An 18,473-nucleotide genomic window follows, 5' to 3' on the forward strand; every position below is an offset into this window, starting at 1 on the left:
GAACGGTTGTAGTCTGACTTGCTGTGTTCTGCCAGAGACAAAGGAGTGCATCCAGTCCAGTGCCTTGACACTGATGCCGATGTCCGGGAGTCTTGGTGGGAGACAGTGTTAAAGGTGGTAAAGATTTCCAGTAGGATGAGGGCTGCGATTTTGCCCCGGTCGATAAGGGAGCGGATGTCGTCGGTGGCAGTGAGGAGTGCAGATTCGGTGCTGTGGTTGCTTTGGAAGCTGATTGGGAGGTGTACTGGCTGTGGTTCTCTTCGATGAACTTGTAGACTTGGGAGTTGATGGCCTTTTCGATGACCTTGACTGGGAAGGGTAGACGGAGAATAGGTCTGAAGTTCTTGAGGTCGTTCAAGCAGTTGGATGGCTTATTTTTTAGCAGGGGGCTGATCTCAGCATGTTTCCAGTCATCGGGGAAGGTGGCGGTATCGATGGAGCTGTTGATGGTGCGGCGAAGCTCGCAGCAATCTATGAAAGATGTGGAACGGGCAAGGATCAGATGGATGCTCTTCATGGTCTTAAGTGTGTCATCTGAGATGAGTGGAGATCTGTTGGGCTGCGGCGCGGTTGCGTACTATGGTGGCGGCTGTTGTGGCAGGATCTTGTGTGTCAAAGCTGTCATAGATCTGCATGATCATGTGGTGGAAGGAGTCGGGTTTGTTGCAAAGGTTTTGGGAGGGTGGGACGTCTGTGGTCTCGCTGTTGGGCCTGGCGAACTCCTTGACAATGGTGAAGAGGTCTTTGCTGTTGTGTACGTTGGCGTTGGTTCCGTCTTGGAGAGACGTTTTCTTTGAGGTTTTGAGTGGTTCCTTTTAATGCTAGGGACTGCTAAAGCAATGCATGTTTGTTTTTAAGCCCCAAAAATATTTTAGCGTTTAGACAATGTTCATTTTTTATATTTGGGAAGGCTCTGCAGTTCGCCAACCAATAATGTCAACAAAATTCATGGCAAGCAAAAATATTGACAAAAGTCACATTCTTGGCAGCTAATGCCAAACCTATTGGCTTTACGAAAGCGAGAACATTCCACTTGCGCATCACTGCTATCAAGTCAGTACTTCAATACAATGAGCCTTCAGATTTTTAAACTTGGACTTTTCCTTTCCAGAGTCCACTCTGCTGATTCATCATCAAATAAACAGCATGATCAGCATTTCCGTGTTCAGTTTTTTTATGTTGTTACCATAGCTTCAAAAGGGAACCCGCCAGCTAACTGGGTAATCTAAACAGAAATGAAAATGGTGTTTTGTTCTCCCATAGAATACCAAATCCGGAAATCTAATCGGATTAGCAGTGCAGGTAGAGTAGCTAACACGGGCACAGCTCCAGGAGACGGGAGGTCAATGATGTGTCATGGTACCAATGAGTGGAGTGCACGTAATTACACTATCACTTATTCTGTCAGCGGTACTTGCTGGTTCGGTGCCAACTCTTATCTTGCTCAATACTGGAAATGACCAACACAGGTTTCCTTCTCTATTTTGATGGGAAATTGGAACAAATAATCAGAAGAGATTCGTTTCCAGCCTTTGTACAAATGGATTGCGGTTTTGATTTCGCCTAGCTTCCCTTTCCTTCTTTGTGACGGGCATTCTCACTTTCTCTCTGAATCACAAACAGTGTTATCGTATCACATCCTAATCTCCTTTTCTCCGGGCTCAAAAAGTGAAATAACCACATTTTATCCTCATATCTATACCTGGCAAGTTACATATTTATCACGTTTGGTTACATTGTGTCCACCAGCACAATGTGCTCCTTGTATTAAGGAGGTCGAATCAGTGGACATATTTACACAGCACATCGTGTGATTGAAATATATTTTCCGGCGACTGATACCCCACCTCCCAGTCACAACTATCACATCACTTCTCTTCTTTCCTGTGTATTCAGTCCTCTCCGTTCTGAGTCAGTCACCTGAATATCCACGCTCGGATTCATGCAAAGATGTCTTCTCCCTGCTTCAAACTTCTCCCAATTTACAGCTAAGTCAAGAGACACATATGCATTTATTTATTTATGTGCTGTAAGGCAAGTATAGTCGTGATAGCTTTGGAGCTCTGGCATTATATGTATGCTAATCTGGTACAATAAAAATAAATCACGTCCATAGAAAATGGCATTATTTTAGGGAGTTAATGAAGGGATGGCTGAAAGACAATCCCGTATTTAATATTTTTTTAATAGTGGTGGGGTTGGACCAATGGAGGGCGGACAACAAAATGGTAAACAGGTAGTGTAGTGTCCTAGTCGAAGAAGAATTCCCATTTTGCCATTGTTTAATCAGAGAAAATGCCCATGTTGAACCTGTGTTGTATGTAGTCTAGGCAGGCAGTAATGTTGGCATAGTTTTTAGAGTTGTTATCCAGGTGAACGTAGATTCGTGTGAGTGAACAATAGGTTAAGTCTGGGAGTTCAGTCACTTGTGAGGGTGGCCAGATTTATACTTATAATGTTTGAGCATTGTGTTCCTTGGAGAGGCATGGCTAATACTTATTTCTCAATTGCGTAGGGTTTGAGCAGTTATTATGCCAGGATGTATATCCTGGAAATACAGAAATACGAAGGTACTCTTCTTTTTTTGTTCTATTTGTTCATATTTGATTCTAGTATGACAATTCCATAGCTCTTGGTAGGACACTGTCTGCCTGAGGAAGTTATTTTCTTGGCCTGGTAATAGAAGGTATTGTTCATCATTGCCATGTAGGTTTTGCAGCTGCTGGTCTTGAAGATGATATTAGCCTGAAGGGCGAACAATGTATTTCCTTCAGTGTTGGGGTGATGTTGAATTTCTTCAAACCCATGATGAGACATGCCACGGTATAATTTGGCAATAATAGGCCAATACTTGAGGGCCTGTGGAATTTTACAATGGTGGGGAAACTAGTGAATGTTTTGTGTAAGTGTGAGATATTTCTATAGTGCAAGAATATCCAAACAAGCATTGGCATAGCCAAAAGGTCTTGCCTTTGGGACCTTAAAGTATTTAGTTATGCAACACAATATCCTTGGTGCAACATCAACTGTTGCATAGCTAAACACTTATAAGGTCCCAAAGGCGAGACCTATTGGCTATGACAGTGCTTGTTTTCCAAATTAACCACTGCTATGCAGCCATGGTACTCAGCAGCTGAGCCTAGGCGGTGGGCTTTGAGGATGCTTAGCGCACCCGCACTTCTTATTTTACAAATTGAGCACTTGACATAGGTGTGAATTGCCCCGAAGTTGGTTTCCTGTTGTAGTCATGGGCATGACAAACGTGCATAGACAAACGCCACCTTCATGACACAAGGTTAGTTGACCGGTAAGCCGACTCTGAAGCGCCCTCCCCCGTTCCTTCGGGCGCTAAGCCCCGCCCCCACCCCGCCGAGCTGTTTATCGCTGTTCACAGGGGCTGCTGTGCTTGTTTCTAGTTACCAATTAAAGCAGGTTATTTGGTACGGAGTAATCCTCCGCCGGCAAGCACAGCCTTTTAAGGTGCGACAGCATGAAAACGCCTCACAAAAAGTAAAGAATCAAAAAGTCATTTGATGCATAATTGATTGCCTGTGCGTATGCATATGTGTGTGTGATTTGAGGCGCGGCCAGGAACCTCGAGTCTCACTCTAATAAAGCAATTCAAAATAACACAGGGACATTTTGGCCCGGGGAAGTTGGATAACAGCGCCTCTGTGGCAAATAGACACCAAAAAGGAAATAAGGGGAAGCAAAATATTTCAAGCGCCAAATGATTTTAATGAGCTATAGTGATGAGGGCCTGCCGTTGTTAAAAAAAATAAGAGTTCAGAACAAAACAATAAATTAGAAAACAAAAAGGCAAAACAAGATCGGGAATGAGCTGACAGTGCAGGAAGAATGGAGAAGATTCGCCTTTGTCTCCTCTTCTCCCTCCGCAGCCTAATCTCAGAGCAGTTTGCATCTTAATATTGTTGGTGGGGAGCCATCTGCATGATGCATAACCAGCTGAGTGAGGCGAGGAGAACAGGGTTAGCAAATTCTTTTACCCGTATCACAAACTTTGGACTCAGTTCACAAAGGCTAAGTTGAGCATTGGCAACACTACTTAAATATAATGTGCTAACGCATGCAAACACATGCATGCACAAATGTGCACAGACTGTGTGTGCCATGTTTCTGTGCATCCTGCTTCTTTGAACTCTGGGAATAAAAACCTGCCACAAACATAGGAGGCAGAGAAAGACAAACAAGAGCTGATAAACAAGTGCGGCCGCAAACGTTAAAGTCCATCTACAGCGTTTACCTTACGGGAGCGAGCAGTGGCGGGTGCGATAATTGCAAATAGATGGCGCTGCTGCTCGCTCCCGCAAGGCAAACGCCGTACATGCACGAGGGCTCAATGGAAGCAGTGCAGTACATGTAAGAGTTTCCAAAAAAGTACAGAGGGATTCCAAAAGGTCACTCCAAAGCAGCTCTTGCGCGCTGCATAGGTGAGACCTAAAAAACAGGGGTGCAATGTACAGGGTCAAAGACAAAGGTACAGTTAACAAGGGACTCGAGGGGAGCAGGGTTTAAGGGTTAAACTAGACTGTTACTTATTCTTCAGCTCTTTCCTATATTGCACTAATGACGGGGCAGTTCGAAATGACACGGTGATATTTTTCCAGACCATAAGTGCATAAATAGAGAAGGCCTGTTGCATTGTTTTTTTCTTTTTTGCACGTATTTGTCTCCAGTCTGATACTGTCATGGCTGTGGATTTGCTGAGAGCCAACAGAATTGGGCAGCTCGTCTGCAAAATAAGTAGGGTGCCAACTATATGGCTGACCAGATATTCAAGGCATCACCCATTGAAATTTAAAATATTGGCAGGATGATATTGTTGTGTGAGATCATTTTAATTAAACCCAGTTTACAAATTGTAAATCAGGACACTTCTGGAGCTAAATACATGTTGCAAAATGTAGGTGAAAATAAGGATTTAGAGTTCCATTCAAGAGATCAATAAAGTGTTGCAAAGATGAAGGAGCTATTAAACTTAAACTTGGATTTTGCAATCGGTCATTTCAACTAAAAGTAGATTGGAATGTGCTTTTCTGTGCAGATCAGCAAGTGGAGTAGACCAGGGTGACCCCTTCCCCTTTTTATGTTCAAGAATTCCTTTGATTCTAAAGCAAATGAGGTATTTGAAATCTGTGTCAGATCCATCAATGACCCATGTTTCAATAAAAGCTAATATGTGATCACTGTTAATGTATGTTTCTGAAAGGTGGAGGTGTTATATCTCTCATGGGTGGCTGGTTTGCAGTTGCAGTCTCATGAGAGGACCTCTGGATGCTCGGATGATTTGGGACCAATGGTTCTCAGTGCTATGTCTGTTGGAATTGTGAGAACTTTCATGTGGGTGACGGATGGGTTCAGTGATGGGTGTTTTGTATGTCTATCAGATTTCATTATTAAGTACAAGTTGTTGGAAAGTATTAAATATGGCTGAAGTGTGGGACAAGATCATTTACATTTGAAGTCCCAGGATGTATTTCAGTATGTTTATTAGTGTTACATGTAAAGTAATTAGAAGTACCAAGTATAGGAGTACTTTCCTTACATTTTTTGAAGTTTGAGAAATGAGTTCAAAGGCCAAAAAGTTCCTATTGTCAGCTAGTATCACAGTAGTACCATAACTGTAAATGCTAAAGGTGAGTTTTCTGAGAACACCACAGTAGATGAGAGGGTCATGTTTAAAGCTAACTTGGATTTCTGAGATGTGGCTTGTGTCAAGTGTAAAGCAACCTTGGATTTCTGAGATGTGACTGGTTTTGATCTTTGACTGGAATGTGTCTCACTATGTTCCTGACTTGGTCACGAAGAAAAGAAAGCCATTTTTGGTATTTGTCTGTAATTGGACTTGTATAGACCTCAGCAAATAGAGCTTATAGGATTGAACGCATTGTTGTGATTTTTTGTCGTTTTCTAGTGTTGTTGGATATTGGTGGATACAGGATTAGGAAACTAGAACAGTCAATGCATTGTAAGGGCTTGTGGCATTCTCATGTGTTGTCGAGTTTTCAATTTTGAAGGTGATTGAAAGGACTGTCAGAGTTTTCTGACAAACTAAAAATGTCACTTGCATTTACAAGTTGTCTGGAAAGTAACTGCACAGCTACGGAAACCTTTTTTAATGATGAGTAAGTCAAATATTGGCAATCAAGCTTTTTGTCTCTCACCAGACAAATTGATGATGGAAACATTGCTGACACAGAAATAGAACATTGTCTTTGGTTTGAGAGAGGGAGTATTTGCTGCCATCATCCTATAGGTTTTTTTGCTGCAAATACAATTTGTTATTGCCGTTCCCAACGGTGCTCGTGCTGTACACATGGGTATTGTCAAAAGCAGCATCCATCACATTGCGAATTTTATTTGTGACCTCATATATCACATACATCACTGCACCAATCACAGTAATCTACCAACCCACCAAACCATATGCGAAGAAACACAAAAATTGTAAAAAATAAATCTGATACCTTAATTACAACTCCATTTGACTCACAGCCCCATGTTCACTCTAGCTCTCTACCAAATGAGGAAGTAAAGATGGTCGCCCAGCTATCTTAGTAACTCCACAAGTATGCAACAAACATTTGTCCCACTTTATTACCAGGATTTAAAGATTACATTACCTCTACCTCTTGACATAATTTCTCATTTTCCTTTTTCCCATGGCAGGTTCTGTAAATACTGACAAATTAATATTAATGCTGAACTATCGCCCTGCCTCAGCTATCTGTTTAGTACAAAGTGTTCTATCTTAGACTCAACTGAAGTTCTTTCCCATAGAAATAGTACTATCCACTGATAACTGCAAATACTAGGCTGTTCAATTGATGTCACTTTGTTGTGCCTGTAAGCGGATGCCATTGATCTCTAGGGTATATTTTTCAAGAATTGCCGCTAACTAGCATTAACGGCAATTTTTGTACCGTTGAGTATCGTCCAAAAGTATCGCCATGGTACCAACGTATTTATAATACGTCGCTACATGGTTATAAGATCTGCTCACGAAAACTGCCGCTAGCACTATTTTCAAGGTGATAAAAATGTTGCCGCTAGCGAGAGAAAAGTGATCGAAAGCCAATTTGAGGCAAAAAAGCTCACGTTAGCCAGTCCACCATCACTTTCCTGCCTCTAGAGGCAGAAATAACCTATAAGTCCACCACCAATGATAAAAAGAAAAGAAAAACAATGGAATGCAGAATGGAGCAACCAGCGCAAGTTTAGTACACGCAAACAACAACCCCAAACCTACGAAGAACCAGGATGACCATCCAGAGTCTGAGCAAGAGAAGAAATGCAGAGTCAGGGCCCCATATATGAAAAGAGGCGCATCACTGGGAAAACCAGTGATGCATCACTCTTAATAGCACTTCCCTTGCAACACCATGGCAGCCGAAGGCTGGCAGTGTGGACAGTCCCCGGGGCCTGGAGGCCTCGCTGGGCCTGCCTCTGAGACTCAGAGTGGGAGGTGGAGGTGCTGTGGAGTTGCTGCTGCCTGATGCTGGAGGCGGGCCGTGTCGGGACCAAGCCTTCGGGCTGTGGTGGTAGACATTGAGGCATCGGCAATCACTCTTACCCAGTGGTGAAGTCCGGCAGGTCACATGGAGACAAGTTGCTGACCTGTGTGAGAAGATCGCCTAGTGCCCCTTGGAGCTGTGATCAGCAAATGCACTCCTGTGTACCAACGTAGGGAGGTCTGCATTACAGAACACACGCCATCACTACACCGGGGTGCACGGAGGAGATTGCCAATGTTGGGCTGCACCTCTCTGCACCACAGGCCGGAGGGTGTGGCACTGGCCGGACATTATGGAGTGTGAGGCTCCTGAGCTATGCCAAACTTGTGTGGTGGGAGCACTGTTGCCTCATGCCTAAGGGGACCCTGTTGCATCACCTGCATAAGGGGTTTCCTCAGCGGACTTAGCAGTGACTACTGTACCCAGGCTTGTGAAATCCCACGTGGCTGAGGCTTCTGCTGGCTGAGTCACAAATTGGAAGAGAGTGCTGCAGATTTAGCACCAATGTTGATGTCCAGGTGAGGTGAAGGTGGGACGGCGAGTGGAGGAGGCCTGGGGGTCGTGTCGGGCCCAGGCCTAGCACCGGTGGGTGACGCACACTTTTCCCTGAGCAATACCTGTGCTGTGGAGGACGCATATTGCCGAGGACACAGCACAGTGCTGCTGGGGGACTCAATTAACTGGCTCAAGTCACTGAGATCTGCCATTGGTGGCAGTGGGTGCCAGGGGCATGGGGCTAGTTTGGGCCCAGGCCCTTGGGTATGCAAATTAATCTGCCGTTACTCGCAAGGGAACTGGGGAACACGGAATCTGGTCACCACTGTTAGATCGAAGTGACAACCGGGTGGTGCAGCCTTTCCTCACCCCTGGTAGTGATCTCTGAGTGTACAGGGGACTATCCCTTAGTGGACTTGCTCTTCCCAAAGTGCAGCACCATCTAGCAGCTGCTGCTGCTGCTACTGTCCCTATCTGCTGATGCTGGTTCCTCTGACCCAGAGGTCAGGTGTTCGAGGCCCTCCTCCCCACACAGGCTCCTGGCTGTGCCTCATCATTGGTGGTCCAGTGGTAGAGCTTCACTGCTCTGCTGCTTGTCTGCCCTCCTCTAAATCTGCTGTTTCTGTCCCTCTTTTTGCTCTTCTCCATTGCTTTCTACCTTTGGCTCTGTATGTTTTTTCTTTGCTTTGTTTGGCTTTGTCTTTCCTGTGCTTATGTAAGGTTCCTTTTTCCCTGTCCTCTCCCTCGTTCACGCTGCGATCCCCGACAGGCCTACCCCCTTCAATGTCCTTTCCCACGTGTCTCGCCTCTCAGCTGTCCAGCCCCCCGCAGCACTACTTAATTGGGGAGCTGTACAGCCATGTGCAGGAGGGTGTTCAACTGGTGCGCCAAATGTGCACCAAAGGCAAACCTGTCTGCACTGTTCATGAATGGACCGCGTCCAGTGCAAGGGATCTTGCCTCCCAGACACTCCACCTCTATGATGCCAGCACCTTCCTCGTCCACAACCCTGGACACCCCTCCGCCTGCCATCTTGCACCCTTTGCCTGCCGAAACTGAAAACGCACCTACTGCCAAATCAACACACCAGCGCCTCTCGCTGCCAAGCCAACAAACAGCGCACCGACCATCTCAAATGCATTGTTCGCAACGTGTGGTTCCTCCACAAACATGCCGCAGAAATCTTGGGCCTCTTCAGCGCCAACTCTTCAGACATCTCCTTCTTCTTTGTAAACCTGGACCAACCTCTGCTACAGACCGGAAATCACCATTGCCATCGCCAACAGCTACATCATCACCCGCAAGAACCACCCTGACCGAGGAGGAGGCGTTGCGATCATCTACAAAAGTACACTCCGACTGACCGCACATTGTAATGACCCAACAGTGACCATAGAACACCTCCACCTCCAGATGCGGACCAAACCCAACACCACCCTCAGCAGGCACCCTTGTCTACATGCCCCGTGGCCCATGACCTCCCATTCACTGATGCCATCGTAGACCTCATCGCACCCCAGACTCTCCCATCCATGGAGTACATTCTATTCAGGGACCTCAGCTTCCACCTGGACAACCCAAGTGACCAGAACACCACCACCTTCCTGGAGAAACTCACCAACATTGGACTCAAGCAGCCCGTCACCGCTCCAACCCACACAGAACAGCACACCTCAACTCCGTCTTCTCCGCCAGCAGGAACATTCAACTAAAGCCACACCACCAAACTCTCCTGGATCAACCATCATTGTATACGTCACGCCTTCACCACGCCCACCATACACCACTGCCATCATTGTCCCCTCCCCGTTGCAGCTGAATCAAGACTACAGAAGAACTTCTTGTCACATCCCTCAGCACCACCACTCTGCCAACACTTACAAACACCAACAGCACAGTGCACAACCTCCACCGATGGATCTCTAATTGCGCTGACACTCTAGCACCCCTCAAGGATAAACCGGCCTACAACACTCCAAGAAGGCCAACTGGTTCACTCCCACCCTCCACTAGTCGAGACACACCTGCAGACATCTTGAGTGGAGATGGAGCCACAACATCAATCAACTCCATAACACAATCACCCTTGCACCATTGGGCAAGGGTGCATGCATTGTCACATGGCAGCCATTGTGCACCATCGTAGGGGAAATAAAAAGACAGGGGGGCTTGGCCCTTCCGGCAGTTTAACACCACTTAAGCGTCATTTTCTTGACATATTTGCAGCGTGATTCTTGCACCACGTTGCACAGTATTTACAAAGTGGCACATCCAGGCACATGCATGACCTTCTGAAGCTTTGTGCCACATTATACCTGCATCAGGTATGATGTATGCAGGGTGGGCGCTCCCACGCAACAAAGCCTCTTAGGATTGATGCAGTGAAGTATCTCAGATTTTACTGCGAACATTTGAGGACGCCACTGCGTCAAAACCTTACGGCTTCCTCATGGCAGGTGTAAGTGTGACACAGTACCATAGGGACAGGCTGGCTTCATGTATTGCTGGAGTTGTATCATGCTTGCGACAAAACTGTAGAAATTCATGACTTTAGTGCTAACAGATATATCAGGATTCCAGATGTATCTGTCATTGATTATGACAGGGAGCGCCGTACATTTAATCCGGCGCATCCATGGTGTCGCAAGGAGGGTGCAGTGAAAATTGAGCTAACACTGTTTTGGTACAGCGATGCAACACTTTTTATGAATGGAGCCCAGGAATGCATCCTATCATATTGATAGGTGGGCAGTACAGCAATGTTCCTTGCAGCGCTGTCCAGCACGCAAACACCATATATGTTGACTCAAGTGTTTGCACCAATTTTAAGACCAGCTATTTTCTGGTCTTAAAGAACTGCCTCTAACTGGACTTACCGGCAGTTTTGTGGGCTTATCACTTTACTGGAATTTCATATTTAATATTGCCAAGTGTGGTTAACAGCAGTGTTATCATGGGAATGCCTACCTTGCATCCTATTTTATCAAGTCCCGCTAACAGAAGTGGCGATCCTGAAAATTCACAGTTCCGCTGAAAAAGCGATGCTAACCGCAGTAAGCAGCCAATTGTAAATACGGCAATAAAAAAAAGCTGCTGTAACGTGGAAAAATGTACCCGATGGCAGTCTTAAGTTCTTGTCAATATGCCCCTCTTTGTGCTTGCTTTAGCAGGAAGAATGTTCTTGTTGGTTCCTTAGAAATGGGCCACCCACTGTAATGTCGATGACTCATGGTTAGGTACATATTACTATGTTCATTTTGCTACAACATATATCTCAAAGTATGGCAAAAAAGCAATAAATTGTCCAGGTTTGAAGAAAGCTAAAATATGCTTTACAACAAGCGTAGACCATTCCGTCTACTTTAAACCTGATGACAGAATTATGACATGTGGTAAGTACAGTTCCATGTTGGAATTTGTGTGTGACATTGTAGGTTATCCTAAATTTACCAATTACTTTCGGGAAAGTGAATATTGCACTTTAAAATGTGAATCACTAGCTATGATAAGTCAAGACTTTAGAATGAGGTCTGAACTGCTGAAGAATCTCACAGAACTGATTTCTTGTGCTTTTTGTCTCCTCTTTTGTGCAGGTTGGACTGAAGTCTGTGATTGAGCAGTTTCCGGGTCAGCTCGATTTTGTCCTTCTTGACAGTGGTTGCGTCTTGAGCCATGGTCACAAACAACTGATGTGTCTCGCCAGATCAGTTCTCAGCAAAGCAAAAATCTTGCTTCTCGATGAACCCAGTGCTCATCTGGATCCTATGTAAGCTCTAAAGTTGAATTTTTAAATGGTGCTAGTTTTAGGCCATAGTTGTTAAAAATATTAACATAATTAGGGCATTGAAATGTCTGCACATCTGTTTGGCATATAACATTTAAATTCTTGAAACAATATTTGCATTTCAGCACATTTCAAATCATTCGCAAAACTCTGAAGCACGCCTTTGCAGACTGCACAGTGATACTCTGTGAGCACAGACTTGAAGCCATGCTGGAGTGCCAGTACTTTCTGGTGAGTGTGGTGTACTATTTTTCCTTTACTGATTGTTGAAAATTGAAAAACAGCATACCCTAAGTGTGGCAGGTTGATTCAAAACAGGATAGGTCTTTCATTTTCTGACTTCACAGCAATGCAAATGGACAATCCTTGCTTAGTCTCGGAAGTCAGATTCCATTTGCAAGCATTCTTTGTTGCAGCTCTAAAGCGCACAGCGGATCACTTCACCGATGGTAATAAATTGATCTCTTTCTTTTGCCTTTTAAATTAATAGTTTTAAAATGTTATCTGAATGAGATTTAAAAGAGCACTCTCCCCTGCAGTATGTAGGCAAGAATGTGTAGTTAATGGATCTGGCTGGTTTTCATTCTAATGACTCAAAGGCCCACAGGAGACTCAAAGCTCCTGTTCATAAATCTCTTAGATGTACCTCTCAGTTCAAAGCATACCGGTGGGACAACTGGTTACCACCTAAAGAGAGGAAACAAGAGTTAAAAAATGCTGCTTGGGAGTCACTACTCGAAGCAAACAAGACTATATACTACTCAGCTACAGGCGTGTGTTAATGGCCCTCTTTCAAAGAACAAAACTGTCCCCAGATTAGAGACTCCTATTAGTAAAATTGACTGGGTTGTTCATTTTTCGAAGATCTCTTGTGTCCCTCAGTTGGTACCATTGAGATCTGACCATGCCACCGTGGATGAACTACCAGGAGACCATAGTTGTATATCTCGTTAGAGGAGGTCAACAGGGTTTCTATTAATATCAAGGGCAGGAAAGCGCCGGACCCAGGCGGTATTCCTGTTGCCCTTTTTTGTGGCTAATATCCCTTTCTGGAGTCCTATATTAAACAAGGTACATAGGGCTTGTTTTAGAGCGGGTATTTTGAACTCATGGTGGGATACTTTGATAGTCCTCATTATAAAATGGGGGACCATTGTAATCCAGTAAGTACAGCCCCATTTCTCTACTTGATGATTTGGTGAAAATCACAGTTAGACTGGAAGAATGGGAAAACAATGGTATTCTATTCGATCTACAGTATAGCTTTCAAAGGGGAATGAGGACGACTGAGTAGGGTCTTAAACATAAACCTGTCAATTGGAAATATACACAAATTAAAAATGGGCAATTGTTTTTGACATATGTTGACTTATCGAGTGTGTTTTATTGTGTGGTGCATGACAAATTGTGGAAAGTATTATTGGAGTTAGAGGTTGACCCGCCAATAATTTATTTTCTTAGAGAGATGCACACATGGAGCAGGGCTAGGGTATGCTATGGACTCAGAGGTGAACGCACTTGCAAATTCAACATAGAGAGAGGAGGTAGGCAGGGTTTTTTTCTAGCACTGTTCTTGTACACTCTGTACAATAACAGCTTGGGTACAGTCTTGAGTGAGCGGTGCGGGGACTTCCCTCAGATCGGACATCGGAAGATTCCAGCCCTCCTCTATGCTGATGACACAGTGTACATGTCTCGTACCCCCATGGGGTTGCAGAGGTTACACATGTGCTTTGTCAATTATATACAGGCTTTGGGGTTAAATGTGAATTTGGGTAAAACGTTTATAATATTATACGGGCCTAAAGCTATGAAGTGCCCTAATTTCAAGGTTGGGGATTTTAAGCTACGTTTTGCTCCATCTTTTTTTACCTAGGGGTTTTATTTCACGCACAGAGTTCATGGAAACAGACCATTTATTCCAGAAAATTGCACTTTGTATAAGCTTCATTGGTGCTGCTTAATTTCACAATTAACAAGCAGCACAAAGTGCCCACACCACAATTACTCAATACGTATTTTGAAGGGTAAGAAACCAATTTATTGTCGCTTCCCTAGACCACATTACTTTGTGTTCATTATTTTATACCTTTTTCAAGTTTTCAAAAATTCATAGCAGAAAAAGACAATGAATTCAAATATTTACAAGGCTAATTAAACTTTCTACAAACATTAAAAGACCAACATTATTTACACATTAGAAAACATTTTGACATCAAGCATTTACAACAAAATTACAAAAAAATGATAATGGCTTCATCACAAACAACAATTATTACAAACGACAAATGAGAGAAACTAGAGTTGGGAGGAAAAATATAAGCAACTCAATGACTTATGAGTTTTTTAATACTGGACCAGCCGGTCCTAGTGTTTTTTACAATGATGGTTTTTAACTCCCAAACAACACTGCCAAAATTAAGCTCGGTAAGAGAACCTGAGTGAACTGGGTACTATCTACAAGGCTAAGTGTGTACCTGTGGCATTGCATGAGGTGGGAGTGTGGGGATACAGCAACTTCAAACTCCTCCAATTGGCTGAGAATGCCTTCTTTAGGAGACTCTATGCCATTACTAAAGGTAGTTAAATACTTTGTTTGACACAATGAGCTCAGCATTCTGGTTTTAGCCGATATGATTGAAGTCCAACCAATTTTGCTATGGAATAGGATCTAGATCTGAGAGGACACCACCCTAAATTGAAAGATTGCCAATGACTGTCTTAAGTCGTCACTGTCTTTACAAATCCCATGGTCGAAATGCATAAGACTGTTTGGAAGTATGGTCGACAGAACCTTTTGATAACCCTGACTCTTTACACCATATATGCAGGAGGGAGTTTAAAAAGTGCTGTTTGTCACTGTTTGAAGGTCAAAGGCTATCTGTGGAACTAGCTAAACCCGGTATCATAAACAACCAAATGATGCTTACTACTGATGGTATGCAGCCCTATCTTAAATATGTTTAGAATCACCAACACAGGTTTGTTCTGACAAGATTCAGATTTGATATCATCTATCGACTTGTAACTTTTCCTAAAACAAATCATTGGTCTGTCACCTTATTTAACTGCCTGAGGGATGGTGATCAATGCACTTTTCATGTTATATTTTTTTGTACATTTTATAAGATACCACAGAAACATTTTATCCTGCCAATTTTATGAGGCCATTAGCTCAAGCAATGTTGCCCTGCCCTTTTGTTTTTGCAAAAATGTATATCTTTACCCATCTGTTTTAGTATATCTAGTTACCTATAGTCTGTGATTTGTGTCAGGAAAATATTTGATTATGAGTAACGACCAGGCTACGGTGTGGTGACAATCCCCTTTTCAATCATGTGAAATATTGTTATGCTGTATTTTTAATATATTGCTATTATATTTTATTGTAGGATTTTTAATGTATCTGCAATGTTGTTCTGCTTCACTTTTAAAGTATTATTATAATTTGTTTGCTTTCATGATTTTTTGTCTAAATTGAAAAAAGTATCACAATGAATAGGTGTAATTGATTGAACAATATAACGTGAGCGGTCAAGCTCTTCTGAAAAAAGGGAATAGTTTAATTGAAACTACTGGTATTAAGGTACCAGGTACCATTGCAAATTGTGTATAGGAAAGATTGCGCATTTAAAAACTAGGAGTGTTATAATTCTGTAAAGTTGTCAGCCACCTTTCTTTGGCTGTATTAAGTGTGTGTAATGAAGATGGATAAAGGCCTCTTTACAAAGTCTGAGGGTCTGTTGTTGTGAAGCAGGAAGAATCCATTGGACAATCTAAAATTCTACCAAAAAAAACAATTGCCTCAACATTTTATCAAGAAATCATTACTAAGATTTGGTTTTATGTGTCTCAAATGCCTAGTTTTTTTGGTGGGGGAAGATCATTGACAGAGCTTGACTGGCTATTTATTATAACCAGCTGTTTTTCCGGGGTGGGAAAATGCGGGTAGAAAGTGGAGTAGGAGGTCTGGAGCCCAAGCCATCTATGTAACTCAGTGGTGACTGCTAAGGAACGGGGTGGTATGGCGGGGAGGGGGTGTTGGAGGAGGGAATCAAATATAAATACCCTTACTTGAGTATGATTGCCGTCTCTCCTCTTCCTCTTCCTCTTTTCTTCTGACTCCCAGAACGAAGAAGGAAGCACACAGGCTCCACTAAGCCAATCACAATGCTGCTGTCAACATGAGAAGCAGCATCGTGATTGGTCTGAGCACAGTGGTGCAGTGCTCTGACAGGGACTGTTTACAGGAGATGCATATGACAGCCTCAATGTTCCAGTAACTATAGAAGCGTGGGTGGGCCAGTTACGTGGCAGAGTAGTTTTTGCTCTTTTGCAATGGACTCATTGATATGGATTGCACCTGGGGTCTCCCTCACAATCATTTAGACAAGAATTGACCTAGAACTATTGGTGTCACAGTAGATGGAACGTCACTAGAGCTTGATAGCGTTTACTTACCTAACACTAGACAACTGAAGTTCCTATTCACACACTCACTCTGGTCCATTTGTGTTCCCTGGTATGGGATGTGATTATAATATGGTGCTAGATTGTGTGCTGGACCGCTCAATAACATCTCTCCCATGGAACCCATGTAGACCGCTGGGACAGGGATTTCACCAATGGGCCACTAAATCGGAATTGGGGGGCATTAGGGGGATGCACAACCAGAGACCAGCAAGTGCTCCATTTATTCCGGGTTCTGGGGACTGTGCACAAGAATAGATAGATTCATGGCATCTACAGAGCTGAATATCACCCATTTGCAAAACAGAATAGCTATGCCGTACTGACTCAGAACATAACAGTCTTTTTATTAAGTTGACACTAGAGAGGGTTTTGATGGTAATACAATGTGGTGACTGCAACCAGATTCCCTGCTGGATCCCAATTTCTGCGATTTTGAAGAGATAGACAAGTGTTTTAAAAGCGAAGATGGCAGTCTCTCTCTCGAATGTAGAATGGTAGGCTTTAAAAGTAGTTATTCAAAGTCTATGCATCAAAACCTCCTATCACATTAAGACAACTCTGATGATGGAAGTGCACCTGGGGTCTCCCTCACAATCACTTGGACAAGAATTGACCTAGATCTATTGGTGTCACAGTAGATGGGACGTTACTAGTGCTTGATAGCGTTTACTTACCTAACACTAGACAACTGAGGTTCCTATTCACACACTCTCTCTGGTCCATTGGTGTTCCCTGGTTTGGGATGTGATTATAATATGGTGCTAGATTGTGTGCTGGAACGCTCAATACCATCTCTCCCATGGGAACCATGTAGACTGCTGGCACAGAATTTCACCAATGATCCACTAAATCGGAATTGGGGGACATTAGGAGGGATGCACACCCACAGACCAGCAAGTACTCCAATTATTCCGGGTTCTGGGGACTGTGCACAAGAATAGATAGATTCTTGGCATCTACAGAGCTGAATATCACCCATTTGCAAAACAGAATAGCTATGCCGTACTGACTCAGAACATAACAGTCTTTTTATTAAGTTGACACTAGAGAGGGTTTTGATGGTAATACAATGTGGTGACTGCATCTAGATACCCTGCTGGATCCCAATTTCTGCGATTTTGAAGTGATAGACGAGTGTTTTAAAAGCGAAGATGGCAGTCTCTCACTCGAATGTAGAATGTAGAATGGTAGGCTTTAAAAGTAGTTATTCAAGGTCTATGCATCAAAACCTCCTATGACATTAAGACAACTCTGATGATGAAAGTGCTGAATGTGGAGGTACCACTCTGAGAAATTGAAATATCAACTTTGGAGACCTCAGGGGCAGACCATGTCTATTAGATTTGACTACAATAAATCACAAACTGATGGAACGGCTCTGACACATGCACTATGGGGAACATCTCACTTGTCAACATGGGGAGGGAGACAGGGCAGGCCGCCTCCAGGCCTGGTTGGTGAGATCAAACACTCAACAGAAAACTATGGGGCTATACAGACGAGTACTGGGTAGATAGCCACAACACAAATAGGAATTAATAGGGTGTTTGTCGATTAATATAAAACCCCATCTGGGACCCGTGAGACCTCCTCAACCCACCCGAATCGCTCGATTTCTGGCCCAAACTTGAATCCCAAGCCAGCACAAAGGTTGTCCTTGAATGCAGATTTGGAGATGTAAGAGGTAAATATCGTCATAGACCAGTTAGCAAAGGGAAGAAACGCTAGGTATAGATTCCCCCCACCCCTCGAGTTGTATACTGCTTATAGAGCCCCACTGGCTACCAGTTTCCACACCATGTACACAGGGGTACTGCGGAAAGGGTGCTCCCAGACTCCACCAAGGAACCCACCATTTTAGTCTTGCCGAAAAAGGGTCGGGATTGGCTAGATCTCAGATCTTATAGACCATTGTTGTTCCTAACCATTGAATATAAGATTCTGGGGAAAATTATAGCCAATTGTTTGCCCCTGTACATAGTGGGGCTGGTGCGAATGTATCAATGTAGATTTGTCCCTATGCTGCAACACACATTAACGTTCACCAACTGTTCCAAATTATGGAACTAGTTGGCCACCATTTAGGAACCCCATTTGGGGTTTCCTTAGAAATTCAGAAGGCCTTCAGCATACTACTTCGGCCTTACCTGACAGAAGTGCTCCAAGCCATGAGGATTGTGGGAAGC

The 18,473-nt window shown here is 43.7% G+C and overlaps 1 protein-coding gene across 2 annotated transcripts in view; it reads left to right on the plus strand.

The window, feature by feature from the left end:
* Nucleotides 1-18,473, plus strand: part of CFTR (CF transmembrane conductance regulator) — a 1,194,762-nt gene that overhangs the window by 1,149,785 nt on the left and 26,504 nt on the right. For both annotated transcript variants that reach the window (XM_086919414.1, XM_086919415.1), the window contains 2 exons: nucleotides 11,624-11,796; nucleotides 11,940-12,045. In XM_086919414.1, the coding sequence (XP_086775540.1) occupies nucleotides 11,624-11,796; nucleotides 11,940-12,045 (279 nt within the window). The remainder of the gene's footprint in view (nucleotides 1-11,623; nucleotides 11,797-11,939; nucleotides 12,046-18,473) is intronic.

This window comes from Lissotriton vulgaris, chromosome 1_1 (genome assembly GCF_964263255.1).
Source record: "Lissotriton vulgaris chromosome 1_1, aLisVul1.2, whole genome shotgun sequence".
Lineage (NCBI taxonomy): Eukaryota > Metazoa > Chordata > Amphibia > Caudata > Salamandridae > Lissotriton > Lissotriton vulgaris.